The 26,134-nt window shown below is 43.7% G+C and overlaps 1 protein-coding gene across 1 annotated transcript in view; it reads right to left on the minus strand.

Moving 5' to 3' along the window:
• Window positions 1-24,614, minus strand: part of RLF (RLF zinc finger) — an 86,335-nt gene extending 61,721 nt beyond the window's left edge. Inside the window, exon 1 of the mRNA XM_068268951.1 lies at window positions 24,363-24,614. Coding sequence (XP_068125052.1) covers window positions 24,363-24,533 — 171 coding nt within the window. The 5' untranslated portion in view covers window positions 24,534-24,614. The remainder of the gene's footprint in view (window positions 1-24,362) is intronic.
• Window positions 24,615-26,134: the final 1,520 nt, after the last annotated feature.

The raw sequence follows: 26,134 nt of genomic DNA on the forward strand, positions 1-26,134 counted from the left end.
ACCAGGGACCCAGCGCTGCAAGGCGAGAGAGCTAACCACTACGCCACCGTGCTGCCCTGAGCCAGCGCCGCTCCCTGTTCCGGCGCTGGCTCACCCGTAGCAGTATTCGACCAATTTGGTCAAATACTGCTCGCTCCACCACCGAAGGGAGGCTTCGGAAGTTGATGGGAGTCCGAGTGCTCCCAAAGATAGGCTACTCCATATTGCGCGTGCGCCTGTTTTCGGCAGGACTCGGCTCCCGGAGACTTGCGAAGTCCACCGCGGCTAGGGTTTCAAACAGAGGAGCTGCTGCTACAACGAGGGGACTGGGAGAGGAGAGGTAAGGCTCTATATGACCCAGAGCCTTCCCTCTTCTTAAGTAAGTATTAGGTTATTTTTTTAATTTTACGATTCCCAGTTACTTTAAGGCCTCTTTCACACCAAGACGTTGCGTTTTAGGGGACGTTAAGGTCGCATAACGTACCCCTAACGCAACGCATGGTGGTGTTGAAGTTGGACGTCAGATTGAGCCACGTTATGAGGCTCTTGGTGCTATCCTGGGAAGTCCGGATCTTTTTAATGATTCGGATGCTTCGGCAGGGCTGTGGAGTCGGTCCAAAAATCCACCGACTCCGACTCCTCAGTTTAGGATTCCACCGACTCCTCGACTCCTCCTCCTCTAATTTGCATATTACAATTTTGTTGATTAAAAGTATGTAACATGAAATTCGTCTCTTAACTGCCAACGCTTAGGAATTTTACAAGACAACTGAAGTGAGAAGGATATGTAGACTACTATATTTATTCCCTTTAGACTAAAACTAGTCCTTGGTAAGAGTACTTGTAAAAGGTACAAACCGGAACAAAGAACATCTATCAGGCCCTAGGCAATGTAAGTGTGGGTACATGTAAGAATGATGTGCAGGTACTGTGCAGGGGAATGAGGAGATTCTTCCTCTATTACACATTCTTCATGCACAATCTGAACAAGGTTTATGGGTGTCAGACAACACCTCTGTGTTCAATGTGCACAGCATTCTCAGTGGATTCCCTGCAGCTCTGTGGGGAGTGCATATGTAGAGTATAGTACTACTGTGTAACAAAGTAAACCTGAGACAGATGAAATTAAAGTTTTATACAGACCTGGGGCTTCCTCCAGCCGCCTTCAGGATAATCAGTCCCTCGTTGTCGTCCTCCACCACCTGGATCTTCTGCTATGAGTCCAGGTACTTGAGCCAGTCGGGCGTAGTGCGCATGCACACACTCCGCCGCCAGGAGCATACTACACCTATGCAGCACTATTGCGCAGATGCAGAATGTTCCTGGCTGTGGGAGCGGCATGCGGCCGGACAGCGCTGACTGGCTGAATTACCAGGACTCATAGCAGAAGATCCGGTGGTGGAGGACAGCGAGGGACTGAAGGGGGCTGGAGGAAGCCCCAGGTATGTATAAAACTTTATTTTTCATCCGTCTCAGGTACCCTTTAATTTGTAGTCACCAAACCAAATTTTAACAACATATCAAATTTGATTTCATCAGCAAAGGGAGTGCATACATTTGCATAAATCAGCATCAATGCAGAATTATTTCCATCTCATTGACCATCTATTAGTGACACAGCTACACATCAGGCTTTATTCTTACAGCATAGATGTTATTTAGTATATATAAGAGATTCCTGTACACATCATATATACAGTCACAATCAGATCTGTATATCTGACCTTAAAAATACGGGGACTGCTTTATTGAAGCAGCACAAGTAACTAATTTTGATTGGTTTATTTCATTTTTGTGGACTAAGCACAGCTATTACTGTATATATACATTATTTTTAATGACTATTATCTGAGAAATAGAACATTTTATCATATTTTCTATTTTAATTACAGTTACAAATTCATTAGGAGTCGGAGTCGGTGCATTTTTTCCCGACTGACTCCAGGCACCCAAAATTGCCCGACTCCACGACTCCGACTCCACAGCCCTGTGATTCGGATCAATGAAAAGATCCGCATCTTTGAACCAAATCTTTGAATAATTTTACTAGGGAAGCAGGAAGCAGGGGTGCAGCAGAGTGAGAGGTGCAGGAGAATGAAGGCACAATTTATTAGCATTGAGGGTGCTAATGGGGAAGAGAGAGATGCAGCAGGAAGATTGTGCTTGTGCACAGAAGCTGCAGTTCCTGTTTCTTCCAGACATCCACTGTGAACCGAATCGTTCATTGTGATGATCCGGATGATTAGACTCACAAAAAAGATCCGGATCAAAAATCCAAATTGTTCATGATCTGGACAACACTACAGTGCAGTGAATATTAATTAGCCATGTGGCTAGGAACAATAGCGGACTCTCCCCTTACTGAGCATGTGCAAACAGTCTAACGCGGCTAAACCACATAACGCACAGCATGCTGCACTTTCATTGAACGTCCAGCGTTACACTGTAACGCAACGTGGGCACTGAACAGCCCACTGATTTTTCATTACTGTGAGTTGGGCTGAGTTACAGGCTGCTCTAACGTGCGCCTGTAACGTCCCACTGTGTAAGCAGCCTAAAAAAGTAGAGCTGTCAGCCATACTATCAGAAAAAAAACACATATATAAGTAGATAAATACTAGCTCTACTTACATATGTACTGCACTGTCCACATTTTGTTTTTTGTGATTTTTCCATAGTAAAGAGAAAAATCCTTCCTAGGATTTTCCATTTTGGCTGTGGTCATCTTGAAGCCAATCCTGACATTTCCTCCCTTAAGGTGGCCATACACTGGTCGATTTGCCATCAGATTCGACCAACAGATAGATTCCTCTCTGATCGAATCTGATCAGAGAGGGATCGTATGGCTACCTTTACAGCAAACAGATTGTGAACCGATTTCAGCCTGAAACCATTCACAATCTGTTGTGGTGGTGCTGCTGCCCCCGCCCGCCCGCATACATTACCTGCTCCGCCGGCGCGACTCCAGTCCCCCGGTCACCGCTGCTCTGTCTGCGCTCTGGTCTCCAGGTCCGGCATGCCTCACTTCTTCTAGCCCGGCAGGAAGTTTAAACAGTAGAGGGCGCTCTACTGTTTAAACTTCCTGCCGGGCTAGAAGAAGTGAGGCATGCCGGACCTGGAGACCAGAGCGCAGACAGAGCAGCAGTGACCGGGAGACTGGAGTCGCGCCGGCGGAGCAGGTAATGTATGCGGGCTCTATTGCGTCGGTCGTCGGGCACTCGAACGCCGCTAGCGATGCGCTCTTTACCCGCGGGCGATCGACGGTTATTTTCCGCATGGCGCGATCGGATGAAATGGATCGAAATTCGGCGTGTAGCGTGAACGATTGGCAGCAGATTCGATCCCAGTGATCGAATCTGCTGTCGAAACGGGCGCAAATCGGGCCAGTGTATGGCCAGCTTTACTCTCCCAGACACTCCCACCAAGCTCTGCAATAGAAAGTGCATTGAGAAATATTGGCCAATAAGAGGAACAGAGCAATGGAAAAATCCATTGAGAAATATTGGCCAATCAGAGAGGAACAGAGGTGTGGGAGGGAAGAATGGAAAGAGCCAATCAGGCTGCATTAGTTATGTCTGAGGGGAAAGTAAAAAAGAAAACCCAGCATGCCCTGCACCTTACTTTGTGTGGAAAATGTACCAAATAATAGCCAGGGAAACTAGAGAATGATCTTTTATAGAGAAGAAAAGTTATTTTTAACTTTTGGATTGCCTGGTTAGCATCCGTATTACTTGTTAAGATAAAAAAAAAAGAAAAGATTTTTGATTTTATGCCCGACAGTTAATCTTTAAACATTTAACCACCCTGGCGTTCTATTAAGATCGCCAGGGCAGCTGCATGAGGGTTTTTTTTAAATAAAAAAAAAAATATTTCATGCAGCCAACTTTCAGTTGGCTGCATGAAAGCCCACTAGATGGCGCTCCGGAGGCGTTCTTCTGATCGCCTCCGGCGCCCGGAATAAACAAGGAAGGCCGCAATGAGCGGCCTTCCTTGTTTTGCTTAGATCGTCGCCATAGCGACGAGCGGAGTGACGTCATGGACGTCAGCCGACGTCCTGACGTCTGCCGCCTCCGATCCAGCCCTTAGCGCTGGCCGGAACTATTTGTTCCGGCTGCGCAGGGCTCAGGCGGCTGGGGGGACCCTCTTTCGCCGCTGCTCGCGGCGGATCGCCGCAGAGCGGCGGCGATCGGGCAGCACACGCGGCTGGCAAAGTGCCGGCTGCGTGTGCTGCTCTTTATTTCATGTAAATCGGCCCAGCAGGGCCTGAGCGGCACCCTCTGGCGGTAATGGACGAGCTGAGCTCGTCCATACCGCTAAGGTGGTTAAGGCTGCTGCTGCTGTGCTTCTGCGTGCTCCCGTGCACGCCCCCCCGTGCCATCCTCGGTAGCCCAGAGATCAATGAATGGGATTGATCTAAGTCCCCGACAGGGAAACCGACTGCTTATCAGAGGCCACGGTCTTTCTGACAAAAAAAAAATAAAAATAAAAAAATTGCTGTCCTTAACCACTTAAGGACTGCAGTCATAAAACCCCTTAAGGACCAGAGCCTTTTTTTCCATTCGGACCACTGCAGCTTTCACGGTTTATTGCTCAGTCATACAACCTACCACCTAAATGAATTCTACCTCCTTTTCTTGTCACTAATACAGCTTTCTTTCGGTGCTATTTGATTGCTGCTGCGAGTTTTAGTTTTTATTATATTCATCAAAAAAGACATGAATTTTGTCAAAAAAATGACTTTTTTAACTTTCTGTGCTGACATTTTTCAAATAAAAGTAAAATTTCCTATACATTTGAGCGCGAAAGTTATTCTGCTACATGTCTTTGATAAAAAAAAACCCATTCAGTGTATATTTATTGGATTGGGTAAAAGTTATAGCGTTTACAAACTATGGTGCCAAAAGTGAATTTTCCCATTTTCAAGCATCTCTGACTTTTCTGCGCACCTGTCAGGTTTCATGAGGGGCTAAAATTCCAGGATAGTACAAATCCCCCCCAAATGACCCCATTTTGGAAAGAAGACATCCCAAAGTATTCAGTGAGAGGCATGGTGAGTTCATAGAAAATTTTATTTTTTGTCACAAGTTAGCAGAAAATGGCACTTTGTAACAAAAAAAACAAACAAAAAAAAGTTTCCATTTCTTCTAACTTGCGACAAAAAAAAATGAAATCTACCACGGACTCACTATGCTACTCTCTGAATACCTTGAAGTGTCTACTTTCCAAAATGGGGTCATTTGTGGGGTGTGTTCACTGTCCTGGCATTTTGGGGGGTGCCTAATTGTAAGCACCCCTGTAAAGCCTAAAGATGCTCATTGGACTTTGGGCCCCTTAGCGCAGTTAGGCTGCAAAAAAGTACCACACATGTGGTATTGCCGTACTCAGGAGAAGTAGTATAATGTGTTTTGGGGTGTATTTTTACACATACCCATGCTGGGTGGGAGAAATATCTCCATAAATGACAATTGTTTTCTTTTTTTAACACACAATTGTCAATTTATAGAGATATTTCTCCCACTCAGCATGGGTATGTGGAAAAATACACCCCAAAACACATTATACTACTTCTCCTGAGTACGGCGATACCACATGTGTGGCACTTTTTTGCACCCTAACTGCGCTAAGGGGCCCAAAGTCCAATGAGTACCTTTAGGATTTCACAGGTCATTTTGAGAAATTTCGTTTCAAGACTGCTCCTCACGGTTTAGGGCCCCTAAAATGCCAGGACAGTATAGGAATCCCACAAATTACCCCATTTTAGAAAGAAGACACCCCAAGGTATTCCATTAGGAGGATGGTGAGTTCATAGAAGATTTTTTTTTTTTGTCACAAGTTAGCGGAAATTGATTTTAATTGTTTTTTTTCACAAAGTGTCATTTTCTGCTAACTTGTGACAAAAATAAAATCTTCTATGAACTCACCATACTCCTAACGGAATACCTTGGGGTGTCTTCTTTCTAAAATGGGGTCATTTAGAATGAAGACACCCCAAGGTATTCCGTTAGGGGTATGGTGAGTTCATAGAAGATTTTTTTTTTTGTCACAAGTTAGCGGAAAATGACACTTTGTGAAAAAAAAACCAATACATATCAATTTCCGCTAACTTGTGACAAAAAATAAAATCTTCCATGAACTCACCATACTCCTAACGGAATACCTTGGGGTGTCTTCTTTCTAGAATGGGGTCATTTGTGGGGTTCCAATACTGCCCTGGCATTTTAGGGGCCCTAAACCGTGAGTAGTCGTCTTGAACCCAAATGTCTCAAAATGACCTGTGAAATCCTAAAGGTACTCATTGGACTTTGGGCCCCTTAGCACAGTTAGGCTGCAAAAAAGTGTCACACATGTGGTATCGCCGTACTCAGAAGAAGTAGTATAATGTGTTTTGTGGTGTATTTTTACATATAACCATGCTGGGTGGGAGAAATATCTCTGTAAATGACAATTGTTTGATTTTTTTTACACACAATTGTCCATTTACAGAGAGATTTCTCCCACCCAGCATGGGTATGTGTAAAAATACACCACAAAACACATTATACTACTTCTCCTGAGTATGGCGATACTACATGTGTGACACTTTTTTGCAGCCTAGGTGCGCTAAGGGGCCCAACGTCCTATTCACAGGTCATTTTGAGGCATTTGTTTTCTAGACTACTCCCCACGGTTTAGGGCCCCTAAAATGCCAGGGCAGTATAGGAACCCCACAAGTGACCCCATTTTAGAAAGACGACACCCCAAGGTATTCCGTTAGGGGTATGGTGAGTTCATAGAAGATTTTATTTTTTGTCACAAGTTAGTGAAAAATGACACTTTGTGAAAAAAACAATAAAAATCCAATTTCCGCTAACTTTTGACAAAAAATAAAATCTTCTATGAACTCATCATACACCTAACAGAATACCTTGGGGTGTCTTCTTTCTAAAATGGGGTCACTTGTGGGGTTCCTATACTGCCCTGGCATTTTACGGGCCCAAAACTGTGAGTAGTCTGGAAACCAAATTTCTCAAAATGACTGTTCAGGGGTATAAGCATCTGCAAATTTTGATGACAGGTGGTCTATGAGAGGGCAAATTTTGTGGAAACGGTCATAAGCAGGGTGGCCTCTTAGATGACAGGATGTATTGGGCCTGATCTGATGGATAGGAGTGCTAGGGGGGTGACAGGAGGTGATTGATGGGTGTCTCAGGGGGCGGTTAGAGGGGAAAATAGATGCAATCAATGCACTGGGGAGGTGATCGGAAGGGGGTCTGAGGGGGATCTGAGGGTTTGGCCGAGTGATCAGGAGCCCACACGGGGCAAATTAGGGCCTGATCTGATGGGTAGGTGTGTTAGGGGGTGACAGGAGGTGATTGATGGGTGTCTCAAGGTGTGATTAGAGGGGGGAATAGATGCAAGCAATGCACTAGCGAGGTGATCAGGGCTGGGGTCTGAGGGCGTTCTGAGGTGTGGGCGGGTGATTGGGTGCCCGCAAGGGGCAGATTAGGGTCTAATCTGATGGGTAACAGTGACAGGTGGTGATAGGGGGTGATTGATGGGTAATTAGTGGGTGTTTAGAGGAGAGAAGAGATGTTACATAGTTACATAGTTATTTTGGTTGAAAAAAGACATACGTCCATCGAGTTCAACCAGTATAAAGTACAACACCAGCCTGCTCCCTCACATATCCCTGTTGATCCAGAGGAAGGCGAAAAAACCCTTACAAGGCATGGTCCAATTAGCCCCTAAAGGGAAAAATTCCTTCCCGACTCCAGATGGCAATCAGATAAAATCCCTGGATCAACATCATTAGGCATTACCTAGTAATTGTAGCCATGGATGTCTTTCAACGCAAGGAAAGCATCTAAGCCCCCTTTAAATGCAGGTATAGAGTTTGCCATAACGACTTCCTGTGGCAATGCATTCCACATCTTAATCACTCTTACTGTAAAGAACCCTTTCCTAAATAAATGGCTAAAACGTTTTTCCTCCATGCGCAGATCATGTCCTCTAGTCCTTTGAGAAGGCCTAGGGACAAAAAGCTCATCCGCCAAGGTATTATATTGCCCTCTGATGTATTTATACATGTTAATTAGATCCCCTCTAAGGCGTCTTTTCTCTAGACTAAATAAACCCAGTTTATCTAACCTTTCTTGATAAGTGAGACCTTCCATCCCACGCATCAATTTTGTTGCTCGTCTCTGCACCTGCTCTAAAACTGCAATATCTTTTTTGTAATGTGGTGCCCAGAACTGAATTCCATATTCCAGATGTGGCCTTACTAGAGAGTTAAACAGGGGCAATATTATGCTAGCATCTCGAGTTTTTATTTCCCTTTTAATGCATCCCAAAATTTTGTTAGCTTTAGCTGCAGCTGCTTGGCATTGAGTACGATTATTTAACTTGTTGTCAATGAGTACTCCTAAGTCCTTCTCCAAGTTTGATGTCCCCAACTGTATCCCATTTATTTTGTATGGTGCTAGACCATTAGTACGTCCAAAATGCATGACCTTACATTTGTCAACATTGAATTTCATCTGCCATGTATGTGCCCATATAGCCATCCTATCCAGATCCTGTTGCAATATGACACTATCTTCCTGAGAGTTAATGATTCTGCACAATTTTGTATCATCTGCAAAAATAGCAACATTGCTCACTACTGCATCTACTAGGTCATTAATAAATAAATTGAAGAGCACTGGACCCAGAACAGACCCCTGTGGGACCCCACTGCTAACAGTCTCCCATTTTGAGTATGATCCATTGACCACAACTCTTTGTTTTCTGTCCATTAGCCAGTTCCCTATCCATGAACACAGACTCTTCCCCAGTCCTTGCATCCTCAACTTTTGCACCAGACTTTTGTGGGGAACAGTGTCGAAGGCCTTTGCAAAGTCCAAGTATATCACATCTACAGCATTCCCAATATCCATATTAGCATTCACTACCTCATAAAAGCTGAGCATGTTAGTCAAACAGGACCTGTCTTTAGTAAACCCATGTTGATGCTGAGAAATAAGATTATTTTCTACTATGAAGTCATGTATAGTATCTCTTAGTAACCCCTCAAATAGTTTGCATACAACTGATGTTAAACTTACAGGTCTATAATTTCCTGGATCAGATTTTTTGCCCTTCTTAAATAATGGGAAAACGTGGGCTGTACGCCAATCCACTGGGACTCTGCCAGTTGCAAGAGAGTCACAAAAGATAAGATAAAGGGGTTTATCTATAACTGAACTTAATTCCCTTAGGACCCGAGGATGCATGCCATCCGGGCCAGGTGCCTTGTCTATTTTTAATTTATTTAGTCTTGCCTTCACTTCTTCCTGCGTTAAGTATTTAATATTACAGTTAGAAGATTGAGACTCTTCCGCCTCTGTAGTTTTCAACAGTGCTGTTTCTTTTGTGAAGACAGAAGCAAAGAAAGCATTTAATAACTCTGCCTTACCTTGGTCATCCACCATTGAGTTCCCATCCTCATCCTTTAGGAGTCCTATACAGTCAACCTTTCTTTTTTTAGAGTTAATGTACTTGTAAAACTTTTTTGGGTTAGATTTGATATCCTTAGCGATTTGTTTTTCAGCTTCAATCTTTGCCTGCCTAATTTCTTTTTTACAATTTTTATTGCACTCCTTATAATTGCTTAGTGCAGCCTCGGTCCCCTCCTGTTTTAAGACCTTATAGGCATTCTTTTTCCTCTTCATTTTATCTTTAACCTTTCTATTCATCCATAGAGGCCTTTTTTTATTCCTAGACATTTTGTTTCCATATGGGATATACATACTACAGTATTGATTGAGTATAAGTTTAAAAGCTTGCCATTTCCCTTCAGTGTCTTCCCCTTGTAGTACATTATCCCAGTTCACCAAACTTAGTGCCTGCCTAATTTGAGTGAACTTTGCTTTTCTAAAGTTCATAGTTTTAGTGGTCCCGCTGCCCCTTGGCCTATCAGTCACCAGCTCAAACGTTATCATGTTGTGATCACTATTTCCCAAATGTTCTTGAACCTGCACATTTGATACATTATCTGGTCTATTAGAAATGATCAGATCCAGTAACACTGCACTTGGGAGGTGATCTGATGTCGGATCTGCGGGCGATCTATTGGTGTGGGTGGGTGATCAGATTGCCCGCAAGGGGCAGGTTAGGGGCTGATTGATGGGTGGCAGTGACAGGGGGTGATTGATGGGTGGCAGTGACAGGGGGTGATTGATGGGTGATTGACAGGTGATCAGTGGGTTATTACAGGGAATAACAGATATTGCACTGGCGAATTGATAAGGGGGGGGGGGGGTCTGAGGGCAATCTGAGCGTGTGGGCGGGTGATTGGGTGCCCGCAAGGGGCAGATTAGGGTCTAATCTGATGGGTAACAGTGACAGGTGGTGATAGGGGGTGATTGATGGGTAATTAGTGGGTGTTTAGAGGAGAGAATAGATGTAAACACTGAGCTTGGGAGGTGATCTGATGTCGGATCTGCGGGCGATCTATTGGTGTGGGTGGGTGATCAGATTGCCCGCAAGGGGCAGGTTAGGGGCTGATTGATGGGTGGCAGTGACAGGGGGTGATTGATGGGTGGCAGTGACAGGGGGTGATTGACAGGTGATCAGTGGGTTATTACAGGGAAGAACGGATGTAAATAATGCACTGGCGAATCGATAAGGGGGGGTTTGAGGGCAATCTGAGCGTGTGGGCGGGCGATTGGGTGCCCGCAAGGGTCTAATCTGATGGGTAACAGTGACAGGTGGTGATAGGGGGTGATTGATGGGTAATTAGTGGGTGTTTAGAGGAGAGAATAGATGTAAACGATGGATTTGGGAGGTGATCTGATGTCGGATCTGCGGGCGATCTACTGGTGTGGGTGGCTGCAGATCAGATTGCCCGCAAGGGGCAGGTTAGGGGCTGATTGATGGGTGGCAGCGACAGGGGGTGATTGACGGGTGATTGACAGGTGATTGACAGGTGATCAGGGGGGATAGATGCATACAGTACACAGGGGGGGGAGGGTGATCAGGAGGGAGCAGGGGGCAGTTTAGGGACTAAAAAAAAAAATAGCGTTGACAGATAGTGACAGGGAGTGATTGATTGGTGATTAGGGGGGTGATTGTGTGCAAATGGTGGTCTGGGGGGGTGGGCAGGGGGGGGTCTGAGGGGTACTGTGGGCGATCAGGGGGGGGGCAGATCAGTGTGTTTGGGTGCAGACTAGGGTGGCTGCAGCCTGCCCTGGTGGTCCCTCGGACACTGGGACCACCAGGGCAGGAGGCAGCCTGTATAATACACTTTGTATACATTACAAAGTGTATTATACACTTTGTAGCGGCGATCGCAGGGTTAACAACCCGCCGGCGCTTCCGATTGGCCGGCGGGTTGACGTCGCGGGTGGGCGGAGCCTATTGCCGGTGGATGCGCGCGCATCCCAGCGCGCGATCCCCGGCCAGAGAGTGCCCCAGGACCTGACGCCAATCTGCGTTACGTGGTCCTGGGGCTGCCACTTTGCCGCCGCCAATATGAAGTAGGCGGTCGGCAAGTGGTTAACCACCCTGGCGTTCTGATTAAATCGCCAGGGTGGCTGCGGGAGGGTTTTTTTTAAATAAAAAAAAACTATTTCATGCAGCCAACTGAAAGTTGGCTGCATGAAAGCCCACTAGAGGGCGCTCCGGAGGCGATCTTCCGATCGCCTCCGGCGCCCAGAATAAACAAGGAAGGCCGCAATGAGCGGCCTTCCTTGTTTTGCTTATATCGTCGCCATAGCGACGAGCGGAGTGACGTCATCGACGTCAGCCGACGTCCTGACGTCAGCCGCCTCCGATCCAGCCCTTAGCGCTGGCCGGAACTTTTTGTTCCGGCTGCGCAGGGCTCAGGCGGCTAGGGGGGCCCTCTTTCGCCGCTGCTCGCGGCGAATCGCCGCAGAGTGGCGGCGATCAGGCAGCACACGCGGCTGGCAAAGTGCCGGCTGCGTGTGCTGCTTTTTATTTGACAAAAATCGGCCCAGCAGGGCCTGAGCGGCAGCCTCTGGCGGTGTTGGACGAGCTGAGCTCGTCCAGACCGCTCAGCAGGTTAAGCACTTCGCTTCCAGGGCTAAAAAAAAAAAAAAAAAAAACTCACTGTGGCCATCTCGTGGCCAAATAGTAACACTACATCTACAGCCATTTTTAAATTTAAAATTAACTGTTTACCTCCCACACCAAAAATTACCCAAATAAAACTTTTAACCACTTCGCCGCCCGGGTACAGTATATCTACGCTCCTTTGGACTTCAGTTCCCCGCCCGGAGCGTAGATATACGCACCCCCCCCCCCCTTCCGCCGCTGTCCGCGCTCCCGCTCGCACACTCCCGCGATCATGCACGCCGCCTCCCGCTCGCCCGGAGATCAATGAACGGGAAAATCCATTCCCGTTCGTTGATCTCTGCCCCGGCAATGATCGGCATGCTTCTATGAGAAGCAGCGCGACCATTGTGAAAAAAACTCAGTTTCCCAGCCTCCCTTCCTGCAAGCGTCCTGACGCTTGTAGGACGCCTGCAATAAAAATGTGGCCATCTTGTGGCCAAAAAGTAATACTACACCCAAGAACATTTTTCACATACACATTTTTACTATTAATTTTAACTCATTAACTCCCACACTCCCCAATTGTTACCAATATTTTTTATTGTAATATTAACCACTTAATGTTAACAGTACAGTATATCTACTCCCCTAAAACACTTCATCTGAGCCTCAGGGGAGTAGATATTCGCAACTCTGCTACAATCGCCGCTGTGCGTGCTCTCACGTGCTCACGCACTAGTTCTTACTGCTACATGTTAGCCCGGAGATCAATGAATGGGAATGCAGTTCCCATTCATTTTTCTAGTTCCCCGTGTCCATGATCGCACATCAATTAGATGCCTGCGGTCATTTGTAAACACTGTAACTTACACGCATTAGTTCCTGTTTGTGTACTAAAAGCATGCGCAGGAAGCTAATAACTGAGGACATCTTGTGGCCAAAAAGTAAAATTACACTTACAATAATTTACTTTAATAAAGAGACCTGCACATAATTTAAAATTAACCCCTTACCTCCCACTCTCTCCCATAAATGCCCAAATAAAACTTTTGCATTTAGAAAAAAAAAATTAAAAAATAAAGTAAAAAAAAAAAAAAAAAACGACAAATACCTTAGGGACTGAACTTTTTTTTACATGTATGTCAGGAGGGTATATTACTGTTATTTTTTTAAATTATGGGCTTGTAAATAGTGACAGACACAAAAATGAAAACCTGCACCTTTATTTCCAAATAAAATATTGTCGCCATACATTGTGATAGCAAGATAATTTAAATAGTGTAATAACCAGGACAAATAAAATACGTGGGTTTTAATTATGGAAGCATGTATTTTAAAACTGTAATGGCTGAAAACTGAGAAATAATTTTTTTAAATTTTTTTCTTAATATTCCCATTAAAATGCATTAGAAAAAAATAATTCTTAGCAAAAGGTACCACCCAAAGAAAGCCTAATTAGTGGCAGAAAAAACAAGATACACATTTTGTTGTGATAAGTAGTGGTAATGTTATTGGCAAATGATTGGGAGGAGCGCTGAAATGTGAAAATTGCTCTGGTCCATAAGGTAAAAATACACTCAGGGCTTAAGTGGTTAAAATAAATTACAAAAAATTAAAAAAAAATAAATAGTTACCTTAGGGACTGAAATCTTTAAATATTTATATCAAGAGAGTATAACACTGTTACTTTATAAATTATGGGCTTGTAATTAGGGATAGACGCAAAACTGAAATAAATACACCTTTATTTGTAAATAAAATATTGGCGCCAAACATTGTGGTAGGGACATAATTTAAACGGTGTAATAACTGGGACAAATGGGCATATAAGTTACATGGATTTTAATTATAGTAGCATGCATTATTTAAAAACTATAATGGCGGAAAACTGAAAAATAATGTTTGTTTTCCAAATGTTTTCCTATTTTCCCATTAAAACACATTTCGAATAAAATAATTCTTGGCATAGTGTCCCACCTAAAGAAAGCCTAATTGGTGGTGGAAAAAAAAATATAGATCATTTTATTGTGATAAGTAATGATAAAGTTATAGGCGATTGAATGGAAGAAGCGCTGAAAGGAGAAAATTGCTCGGATGCTGAAGGGGTAAAACCCCTCAGTTGTGAAGTGGTTAATGGAAAAAAAATTACAATTAAAAAAACAAACAAATAGTTACCTAAGGGTCTGGACTTTTTTAAAGAGGGATTGTCACCATAAAAATCAAATTTCAACAGTAACTGGTCTGAGTGTATTAAGTGATAAAGCTGATAATCCTGCATTCGAAAAAACACTTTCAAAACTTTTTCTGCGGTTATGATTTGGAAGTATCACATACTTAAAGTGAACCAGAGACGAAGCACCCTTGTGTATTTTACCATAGAAATCAGTGGGAACATTAGAGAAAACATTTACCATGCTCTCTGTTCCATCCTCACTGCTAAAAGTGTCTGTTATCTAGCTGAGATAAGAATCCCGGACTGAGCATTGATTCTGGCTTTGCTATAATGACTCAGCTATAATGATTCCTGAGCAAAGCCAGCAGGGGGCAGGCTTGGACTTGAAGACAGCAAAGAACACAGTCTCAGCTATAATTATTCTGTAGCAAAGCCAGACCGACTGCTTAGTCGGGATTCTTATCTTAGAGGTGATAACAGGCAAATTAAACAGAGAACAATGTAACAAAGAGCAGATTAGGTGTTTACTGTCATGTTCCCACTGATTTATAAGGTAAAATACATGAGGTTGCTTCATCTCTGGTTCTCTTTAAGGAGAAATGGCCCTTTAGTAGTCATTGCCAACCAGTTGCATGCTGTGGGTTCTTTTTATCTATAATATATTCCTCCTCTTCCATTTATTTCCCTGCCTAGCTGAAACACGATCCTCTGCTCACTTGTGTTTACAAGCAAGGCTGAGGTGACTCAGCGATTGGAGAAAAAGAAAAAAAAAAGTAAAGGGCAGAAATGACATTAGGATTTAGTCTAAACTGTGAGGAAAAGACATGGTTCCCATCAGTAACAGAATTCTCATTTACTATATAAAATTCACTGAAATCAAAACGTGGACAGTACAATACATGTGTTATGTAAGTAGATCAAGTATTTATCTACCTATAGTTTTTTTCCTGGCATGGTATGGCTAATCCTACTGCTTTAATATGCATGTGAAGAGGGTATATTGCTGACATTTTTTAAATTATATGTTTGTAAATAGTGATGGACGCAAAACTGAAAAAATGCACATTTCCAAATAAAATATTGGCGCCATACATTGTGATAGGGACAAAATTTAAATGGTGTAATAACCGGGAAAAATGGGCAAATAAAATACATAGGTTTTAATTATGGTAGCATGTGTTATTTTAAAGCTATAATAGCCGAAAACTGAGAAATTATGAATGATTTCAATTTGTTTCTTAATATTCCTGTTAAAATGAAATTAGACAAAAATAATTCTTAGCAAAATGTACCACCCAAAGAAAGCCTAATTGGTAGTGGAAAAAAACAAGATATAGATCAATTAATTGTGATAATTAGTGATAAAGTTATTGGCGAATGAATGGGAGGTGAAAATTGCTCAGATGCATAAGGTGAAAAATACCCGGGGGCTGGAATGGTTAAAGTGGTCTGAAACTCAGCATTTCTTCCTTGCTCTAAGGCAGGGGTCACACTTGTCTTTCAGTTTCTACACTTTTCAGAAAACTGAAAGACAAATGTGACCTCTACCTTACAACAGCTAATGTAATTTATAGAGAAAACTGACAAATTGTGCAAGATGTCAGTTTTTTTTTCTGCATGAGAAATCTGCATTAAAGTGTGACCTAGCTCATTGATTAACATGAGTTCTCAGTTGAAGTCAGTTTTTCTGTGCAGAAAACGCGTACGAAAGCCGGTAAGTGTGACCCCTGCCTTAAAGATTACTTACAGCCTTAGGCCTCTTGCACACTGCAAGCGATTCAGATTCAGATTCCGATTTTTAATCTGTTTTTACATCAGATTCAGATTCCGATTTGCAGTGTGCAGGGAGAAAACTGCAAATCTGAATCTGAATCGGAAGTAAAAACAGATTAAAAAGTGGAATCTGAATCGCTTGCAGTGTGCAAGAGGCCTTAAACTTACTACAAGGAGAGAGAGAGAGAGAGAGAGAGAGTGTGAGTGTGTTTTTTTTGCAATGGCAGCTTTCAGAGCAGATAAACGGCACTTTGGGAACTTGTAAACAGGCAATATTTCTTGTGCACAAAGGCAATTATGATAACTGTATGGGTAATAAGTAGGAAAACACATTTTATTGAATGTTATGTCAGTTTTATCCCACTTTCACCACTTCAGCCTACAGTGTTGTTCACCTTATGCATCCGAGCAACGTTCACCTCCCATCATTAGCCAATAACTATCACTACTTATCACAATTGATCTAGATCTTGTTTTTTCTGCTACTAATTAGGCTTTCTTTGGGTGGTACATTTTGCTAAGAATTATTTTTTTCTAAATCCGTTTTAACAGAAAGATTAAGAAAGAAATGGAAAAAATTCATTATTTCTCAGATTTTGGCCATTATAGTTTTAATGCTACCGTAATTAAAACCCATGTATTTTATTTGCCCACTTGTCCCGGTTATTACACAGTTTAAATGATGTCCCTATCACAATTTATGGCGCCGATATTTTATTTAGAAATAAACGTGCATTTTTTCAATTTGTGTCCATCACGATTTACAAGCTTATAATTTAAAAAAAATATATAATATACTCTCAACATGTATATTTAAAAAGTTTAGACCCTTAGGTAAATATTTTTTTTTTATTTTAACCACTTCCCAACTGAGGGCTTTTACCCCTTGAACACCAGAGCAATTTTCACATTTCAGCGCTCCTTCCATTCATTCGCCTATAACTTTATCATTACTTATCACAATGAAATGAACTATATCTTGTTTTTTCGCCACCAATTAGGCTTTCTTTAGGTGGGACATTATGCCAAGAATTATTTTATTCTAAATGTGTTTTCATGGGAAAATAGGAAAAAAAAAGTGGGAATTTTTTTTATTATTTTTCAGTTTTCGGCCTTTATAGTTTTCAAATAATGCATGCTACTGTAATTAAAACCCATGAAATGTATTTGCCCATTTGTCCCGGCTATAAAACCGTTTAAATTATGTCCCTATCACAATGTTTGGCGCCAATATTTTAATTGGAAATAAAGGTGCATTCTTTTCAGTTTTGCGTCCATCCCTAATTACAAGCCCATGGTTTATAAAGTAACAGTGTTATACCCTCTTGACATAAATATTTAAAAAAGGTCAGTCCCTAAGGTAACTATTTATGTATTTTTTTTTATTGTAAATTTTTTTTATTACAAAAAAAAATAAAAAAAATTGGGGAGTGTGGGAGGTAAGGAGTTAATTTTTTGTGTAAAACTTATTTGTATGTAAAAAATGCTTTAGGGTGTAGTTTTACTATTTGGCCACAAGATGGCAACAGTAACTTTCTGTTTAATGCAACCTGCAAGCGTCCTTCCGGACGCTTGCAGGAAGTACTAGGAGGCTGAGAAAGTTTTCTTTTTCACAATGATCGCGCTGCTTAGCGGAGAAGCAGCGGATCATTGTGGGGCTTAGATCAACGAACGGGAATGGATTTTCCCGTTCATTGATCACCGGGCGAGCGGCCGGCGGCATGTTTACGAGCCGGAGTGCGCGCTAGAGCAAGCGGGAGCGCGGGCAGCGGCGGGAGCGCGGAGAGTACGGATTTCTCCGTCCCTGGGGGTGAAAGAATGGAAAAAGGGACGGAGAAATTCGTACGCGTGGGGGTAAAGTGGTTAATTGTAAAATGTGTTTGGGTGATTTTTGGTGTAGGAGGTAAACAGCTAATTTTAAATGTAAAGTAATGTAATTATTTAATAAAAAATGTATGTGGGTGCAGTCAAAAAATTAGAAAGAGGACAAGGAACTTTTTTTGCAGAAAATCTGCGGTCTCTGATAAGAGACAGTCGTTTTTTCTGCGGGGGACTTAGATTGGTGAAAGGGAACTATATTCTCATTCACTGATCGGGGGGGGGGGGGGGGGGGGAAGGGGGCTAACGGCAGGCAGCGGGAGCTAGGCAGCAGGAGCTGCACAGTCTATCTCGACGGATATATCCGTCCAGATAGAACTAAGCGGTTAAGGACGACTGAGTCTGCCAGGAAGAGAAAGTTGTCAAGGTTTGGTAGAACCCTTTCATCATGGGAGGTGCAGTAAAGCAACTACCTACGCTCTGATTTCCGTCAAAATTTTTGGTGGCAACGAGATGCTGAACGGGAGGGCTTGATACTGGTAATGGCACACTTTGTCCACAATCTCTACTGCAAACATAAAATGAACCTCCGTACTAAAAATCTACTCCGCAGCACTGAAAAGGCTTGGTGTTTCTTTTAAAAGTTTCACAGCATCAGAACTTTGTTTTTCTTACCCAAGCCTCATTTTTAGCTGCACAGAAGAAAACTGCCCGGGCATTTTTCCCCTGATGCTGTGCAAAGCATGATGGGATTTCTGATGATGTTCTCATTCTGCTGTTTTGGTGCAATTTTTTTTTTTTTCATTTTGAATTTTAGATTTGAAGCCTAGCGCGTGCAGCTGGGAGGGGTGATCAGGACACAGGACGGTTGGAACTGTGTGTCGTGCTCCGTCACCTCCTTTCAACCAAAAAGATGGCTGCCCCCATGAAATCACAAACATTTGCCTGTTCTTTTAAGACAGGGTGGGTAAGAGATATTACCCATATATTTTAATTAACATAACTAATGTAACCTAATGACAGTATGTTTGCTTAGGCTGAAGTTCCCCTTTAAGTTACTTCTGATATGAAATGGCGGAGTCCCTCAAAGCATCTGTCTTTTCCAGGTCCCGTAACTAGGTGACTGGGGGGTGGGGATATTGCATCCAAACTGGATTAGCTTTCGAATATTATCACTTTCTGATGTTTCCTTCCAATTGGAGCAAAGTAATGTAACCTACACCAAGCCAAAAACTGCAGGTAATTTTCCAGTTCGGGAGCAGGGGCCAGAGTTCTGTTGTTGAACAGAAAGAACGACCTCCATCTCCCTGTGTTATATGTCCGCCTTCTGGTCTGGCCTACACCTCTAGGGAACCCCCCGCCCCAACTGCTCTTCTAGAAGAATTTATTAGGGCTAGGGTCTTAGATGAATATCTTATAGTCTCTGTCACTGCATCCAAGAAAACAAACATAGCTGGCTTTAAAGCAGTATTGTCACCATAAAAATTAAATTTCAACAGCAACTAGTCTGAGTGTATTAACCCTCCTGGCGGTTTGCTAAAAATCCGCCAGGGGGCAGCAAATACTTTTTTAAAAAAAAAATGTTCTCTTTTTCATGTAGCGAGACAAAGTCTCGCTACATGATAGCCGCCGCTCAGCGGCATCCCCCCAGCCCCTCCGATCGCCTCCGGCGATCGGAGATCAGGATATCCCGTTCAAAGAACGGGATCTCCTGGAGGGCTTCCCCCGTCGCCATGGCGGGATGACGTCATCGACGTCAAGGGGGACACCGATCCACCCCACAGCGCTGCCTGGCACTGATTGGCCAGGCAGCGCACGGGGTCTGGGGGGGGCAGCTGCGGCGCGACGGATAGCGGCGGATCGGCGGCGATCGGGCACTGCACGCAGCTAGCAAAGTGCTAGCTGCGTGCAGCAAAAAAAAAAAAAAAAGCGGTGCTCAGCACGGGCTTGCCGCCAGGGAGGTTAAGTGATAAAGATGCTAATCCTGCATTCAAAACTTGCAAAACTCTTTCCGCTGTTATGATTTGGAGTTATCACATACATTAGGAGCACTGGCCAAACAGTTCTGTTTATCTATATGTTCCTCCTCTTCAATTTATTTCCCTACCTAGCTGCTTATCAGACACACCCTCTGATCTTTTGTGTTTACAAGCAAGGCTGAGGTGACTCAGCGATTGGTGGATAAGACAGTGCAGTTGTTAGTATACACCTCAGTGGGAGTGTCTGAAGACTCTGGGAGGAGGGCAGCTAATGAATACACAATGAGCAAAAGAAGGGAGGGAGTAAACAATAGTCAGGGAGGATATGATGTCAGAATTAGCTTGGCAAGATGGCCACTGCCTAGAATAGGATTTTCTGCTTTTCCTTTATAGTATTGATAGTGGAGCACTCCTCTTAAAGCCAGGTGGATGTGCCTCGGTGTGACCTGCTGCACTCCAGTGACTCAATTGTAAAGTCCACAGAAACCGGCACCATCTAATTTAAGCGTAGCTCTTTTATTAATGAATCAGCATAACAGCAATAAGATGCGACGTTTCATGGCAGCCGCCCCTTTATCAAGCTTTGCTGTGTGAATGACAAAATACAGACAACTTAATCTTCTTATATACCCCAGTATTAGCCCAGACTGACCAATAATGTGGCGTTTACAAATCCCCCACCTATCATGTTTCTCCGCTGAGTTGCGGACCTGATGGGGAACTAGTCTGCTAATAGGCTATTGGAGGATTTGAATCCGGTCTCTCGCCATCTGGGTCTATGGCTAAAAGTGTTAGAGGCAGCGGATCAGCAGGATATCCTGGCAACTGGTATTACTTAAAAAGAAAGAATGTGTTCTGAGTAGTAAAATCGTCTTGTACTATGACTGAAAAACGATTTTGTAGCAATCCTATACTTTGTATTGAAACACAATCGCTCCTCTGGATTCACCCCAATTGCCTTTCATTAGTCTAGCACTTTTGGAACCCAAAAGCGCATCTGAAATATCCCTTGTATGTCCCAGCACTAAAACCAAACCAGAACTAAAACCAAAATAAGACTATGCAATTGCCAGGTCGCCATCTTCTGCATCTGCACTCACGTGGCCTGGAGCCTTCTGCGCCTCTGCAGAGCACTCAAGGCCACGTGAGTGTGACCAGCCGCTCGCAGAGAAGCAGAAAAGGTCGCCCTGGCGAGGTCTGCATCTGCAACAGAGGGGATTCCCAGACACCACAGCTGCGACTTGGGACAGGAAGGATGCTAGGTGCTGGAGGAAGACCCAGGTAAGTAGATCCTTTTTTACCTCGCACCTGTCTAAAGATTATAGATACATTTTTTATGTCATCTTGCAGCAGCAATCCTCCCAGGTTACCATGGCTATTTATGACAGTCTGCGCTAATGTAGGAATATGATGACACTTTGCTTAGTGAATGACTAGATGATTAACGCCTGCAGCTACTTCTTAAAAACCACACATAGTTGATGGAATAGGTGTGAGAGTTTGCAGGGCTGTGGAGTCGGTGCAAAAATCCACCGACTCCGACTCAGTTTAGGATTCCACCGACTCTGACTCCTCGACTCCGACTCCTCTAATTTGCATATTACAATTTTGTTGATTAAAAGTATGTAACATGAAATTCGTCTCTTACCTGCCAACGCTTAGGAATTTTACAAGACAACTGAAGTGAGAAGGATATGTAGACTACTATATTTATTCCCTTTAGACTAAAACTAGTCCTTGGTAAGAGTACTTGTAAAAAGGTACAAAGAACACCTATCAGGCCCTAGGCAATGGAAGTGTGGGTACATGTAAGAATGATGTGCAGGTACTGTGCAGGGGAATGAGGAGATTGTAAACAGACAACACCTCTGTGTTCAATGTGCACAGCATTCTCAGTGGATTCCCTGCAGCTCTGTGGGGAGTGCATATGTAAAGTATAGTACTACTGTGTAACAAAGTAAACCTGAGACAGATGAAATTAAAGTTTTATACATACCTGGGGCTTCCTCCAGCCGCCTTCAGGATAATCAGTCCTTCGTTGTCCTCCTCCACCACCTGGATCTTCTGCTATGAATCCAGGTACTTTAACCAGTCAGGCGTAGTGCGCATGCACACACTCCGCCGACAGGAGCATACTACACCTGTGCAGCACTATTGCGCAGGTGCAGAATGTTCCTGGCTGTGGGAGCGGCATGCGGCCGGACAGCGCTGACTGGCTGAATTACCAGGACTCATAGCAGAAGATCCGGGTGGTGGAGGACAGCGAGGGACTGAAGGGGGCTGGAGGAAGCCCCAGGTATGTATAAAACTTTACTTTTCATCCGTCTCAGTTACCCTTTAATTTGTAGTCACCAAACCAAATTTTTACAACATATCAAATTATTTGATTTCATCAGCAAAGAGAGTGCGTACATTTGCATAAATCAGCATCAATGCAGAATTATTTCCATCTCATTGACCATCTCTATTAGTGACACAGCTACACATCAGGCTTTATTCTTACAGCATAGATGTTATTTAGTATATATAAGATTCCTGTGTACATATCATATATACAGTCACAATCATATGTATATCTGACCTTAAAAATACGGGGACTGCTTTATTGAAGCAGCACAAGTAACTCATTTTGATTGGTATATTTCATTTTTGTGGACTAAGCACAGCTATTACTGTATATATACTGTATATATACATTATTTTTAATGACTATTATCTGAGAAGTAGAACATTTTATCATATTTTCTATTTTAATTACAGTTACGAATTCATTAGGAGTCGGAGTCAGTGCATTTTTTCCCCGACTCCAGGCACCCAAAATTGCCCGACTCCGACTCCACAGCCCTGAGAGTTTGGATGAAATAAAGACTGAAGTTCTCTCAGGCAGACATTTATTATTATTATTTATTGTATTTATAAAGCACCAACATATTACGCAGCGCTGGACAATAAATAGGGATACATACAATATTTAGGGGTGACATACAGCAAAATGGCAATACCTGAATACAAGAAAAATCTGATCATGCAGCATAGTATGAGTACAAGGTAATGCTTAGTCAGTCACTGGAGGGGAGCAAGGAGATTAAGCAAGTTAGGTTCACTCAAGAGGCCAAGCATGGGTTCACAGTAACGGAGGTGCATGATCAGCTTGGACACAAAAGGAGGAGGACCCTGGCCAAAGGCTTACAATCTAAAGGACAATTGCGCACAAAATCGGTTCTGGAGTACCCCTTTAAAATTCATTAGCCTGCAGACATCATGTAACAGTGGCACAAGAAAGAAGTTTCACAAAATCAGCAAGCCAGAGGATTTAAAAAATATCCATTATCTAAATTGATTCAAGTGCAATGTAATATGTGCATTGCAAAATTATAAGTCACACAATATGATTTAAAAAAAATTATAAGCCCTGCCTCAATACAATATCATACAATATAATACTACACCAACACACGTAAAGCACTTTTCTCCAATAGGACTTGTCTAATTAAAGTTTGTTCTGATTCTTTGCAATTTTATATAATGTAAACAAATACACTTGACCTAAGTACAATGTTTAAGTATCACAATCTTTCTAGAGGTTTAAGCAAATGTAATTAAACATAAAAACACTGAATAAAATGTTAAAGGTTTGGGGGAGGGGGGGTTCTGCTGTGAAAACGTAATCCCTTTTACAACATCTATGATAATAAAATTAGTCATTACATTCTGCTGTCACAAACAAAAAATATCTGGCATCAAGGCCTTGATGTCCTGACATTTCTGCTAGGCACAAGCTGAGCACATATCTAATCTAAAAACCTTCCCTGCATTTCCACACAGATGATCAAAGGTCTGCAATGATGAACTGGCCTATGCCCAGATAGCCAATGCTGCAAGTTTAACCTTTTGCTATGCTAGAAAGCCGTGTACACTGGAAGCGTGTCAGTGTGTTCAGAGGATATAGAAACCAACCCCCCTCAGAACTTAATAAGGAAGGGGCAGGGACAACAGTTCAACTTTAGTCAAAATTATGCGGTATTAAAACGTAATATTTAGGTCAATAGAGTATTTGTTTACATAATATAAAACATTGCATATAATCATAACAAGTATTAATCAGAGAAGGCTCGCCATCTATCCTAGCAGTGCAGTGACACAGAGTGTTCCAGGCCCTGCTATGTGCAGCCTTGCTGCAGTCCCTGCTCTCCATACCCTAGCCCTTACTGACAGCCGTCACACTACAGCCCCCTGGTGGGACTGAGAAGAGCCAGGCCTGCAGCACACGTACACACAGTGCTGTAGCCATAGATAAGGCCATTTCCTTGTTTACTGCAGACACAGTCCCCTGCGCCTGACCGCTGTGCGCTGCGGGACGGAGCACTCATCCCTCCGCCATTCCGCTGAGCACAGAGCGGGCCCGTGAAGCGGATTACATCGGGTGTGAATGAATTGAGGCAAAGGGACTGAGAGATGCCTGTGAACCTCCCACCTACCCCGCCCCCATCACTCACTGTCACACATCCAAATACAAGAGCAGCGCCCGGCACAATAGCAATGCAAGCGCCCCCCTCAGACACCGGAGCACGGTCCCCCTCCCTCCTGCAGCCTCCGTCCCCGCTCACCTCACAGAAACGGCTGCAGTAAGCGGAGGAGGTAGCCACCGTCACCTCTTCCTCCTTCAGGCTGTCCTCCAGCGCCCGGAGAGTCTCCGCCAGGCAGCGGGCAGAGGGAGCTGGAGGCAGGACGTCCCCGTTGCCTAGCCCCGCTCGGGACTCTCCCTTCCCGTCCGCCATCTTCTCTCGCCTTTGCCGCGCGTAGGCAACACTCTCTCGCACACTCACTCTACGGTCACGTGACACGGCGTCGGTCGGGCAACGTCATCACCAGGGAGACCAACGTAAAACCCGCCCCTTCGGCTCACGTCTCATGACCTGCCCCTTCCATAGTGGCCATTTTGTTTGTTGACATCCCTTCCCGCGAGCATGTGATTACGGCAGATCCTGCTGAGTATGCTGAATGAGCTGTGTTCAGACCAGTGCTTGTGCGGAGCGTTTTAGGAGATCAGCCAGCCTCTACTGCTATAGGAAATCTTAGATTTTTAGGAAGAACATGCATGAATATTGCTTGAGATATAGCTATCCTTCCTGCTTTGTATAAAAAAAATAAATAAAAGTCATACTTGTATAGCTTAAAACTGTCTTTTTGCGTGGATAGCTTGGAACTACCCTCCAGTCCTCCACGTGGTTAAGTTTTATTACTGCTGACTTGCAAGTCGATGGCCACTGCGCCTACACGGCCCTGGCCGCACGCATCCTCGTTCGCATTCCCCAGCAGCATCCTGCGCAGGCACAGTTCTCGTACTGCGCCTGTGCAGGACGCTCCCAGGAGCGTACACGAAGACGCACGCAGCCAGGGCCGCGCAGACGCGGTGACAATCGACTTGCAAGTTGTCAGTAACGAACAGTGGCGTAGCTAAGGAGCTATGGGCCCCGGTGCAAGTTGTACACAGGGCCTCCAAAGCACTATACATAACAATTGATATGTCGCACCAAAACCTGCCAATGGCAATTACAGTGTCAGAGGTGGAAGTAGGGGATGGGAAACAGTTTGTTAATGATCACTACTACTTAAAGTATCTATAGAAGTGATTATTACCAACACAGGGCCAATAGAGAGCTAATACTGTGCTTGAGGGAGAGCCCCTCAGGGCCCCTCTGACCCAAGGGCCCGATGCGGTCGCTACCTCTGCAACCCCTATTGCTACACCACTGGTAACGAATCTTCGGGACTGGAGAATTGTTCCAATACAGCACTGGCACAGGACGGGTGCAGGGGGCTGGCAGAAGCCCCAGATAAGTGAAACACTTTCTTTTTTTTAATTATTTCAGGTTACCAGAAGCAAGAAGTGTATGGAGGCTGCCATATTTATTTCCAATACCAGTTGCCTGGCTGTCCTGCTGAGCCTCTGTCTCTAAAACTGCCATAGACCCTGAACAAGTATGCAGCAGATCAGGCGTTTCAGGCAGTTTTGTCAAGTCTGACAAGATTAGCTCCATGTTTGTTTTAGGTGTGTAATTCAGACTCTGCTACAGCCAAAGAGATCAGCAGAGCTGGCAAGCAATTGGTATTGATTAAGGGCCCATTTCCAATATCGCAAATTCGCATGCGTTTTTTGCATGCAAATTCGCATAGCAATACAAGTGAATGGGACTGTTTCCACTTGTCAGGATTCCTTTGCGTTTTTCTGTGCAGAAAAAATTCGCATGGCAGAGCCATCAGAATTCGCATACCGTTATGCGAATCGCATACAATGTATTTAATAGGAAATTTGCATGAGGTTTTGGTATGCGAATTTTCATGCAAATTCGCATAGAAACAATGGAAAAGCACACCA

The sequence above is a fragment of the Hyperolius riggenbachi genome, chromosome 2 (assembly GCF_040937935.1).
Source record: "Hyperolius riggenbachi isolate aHypRig1 chromosome 2, aHypRig1.pri, whole genome shotgun sequence".
Lineage (NCBI taxonomy): Eukaryota > Metazoa > Chordata > Amphibia > Anura > Hyperoliidae > Hyperolius > Hyperolius riggenbachi.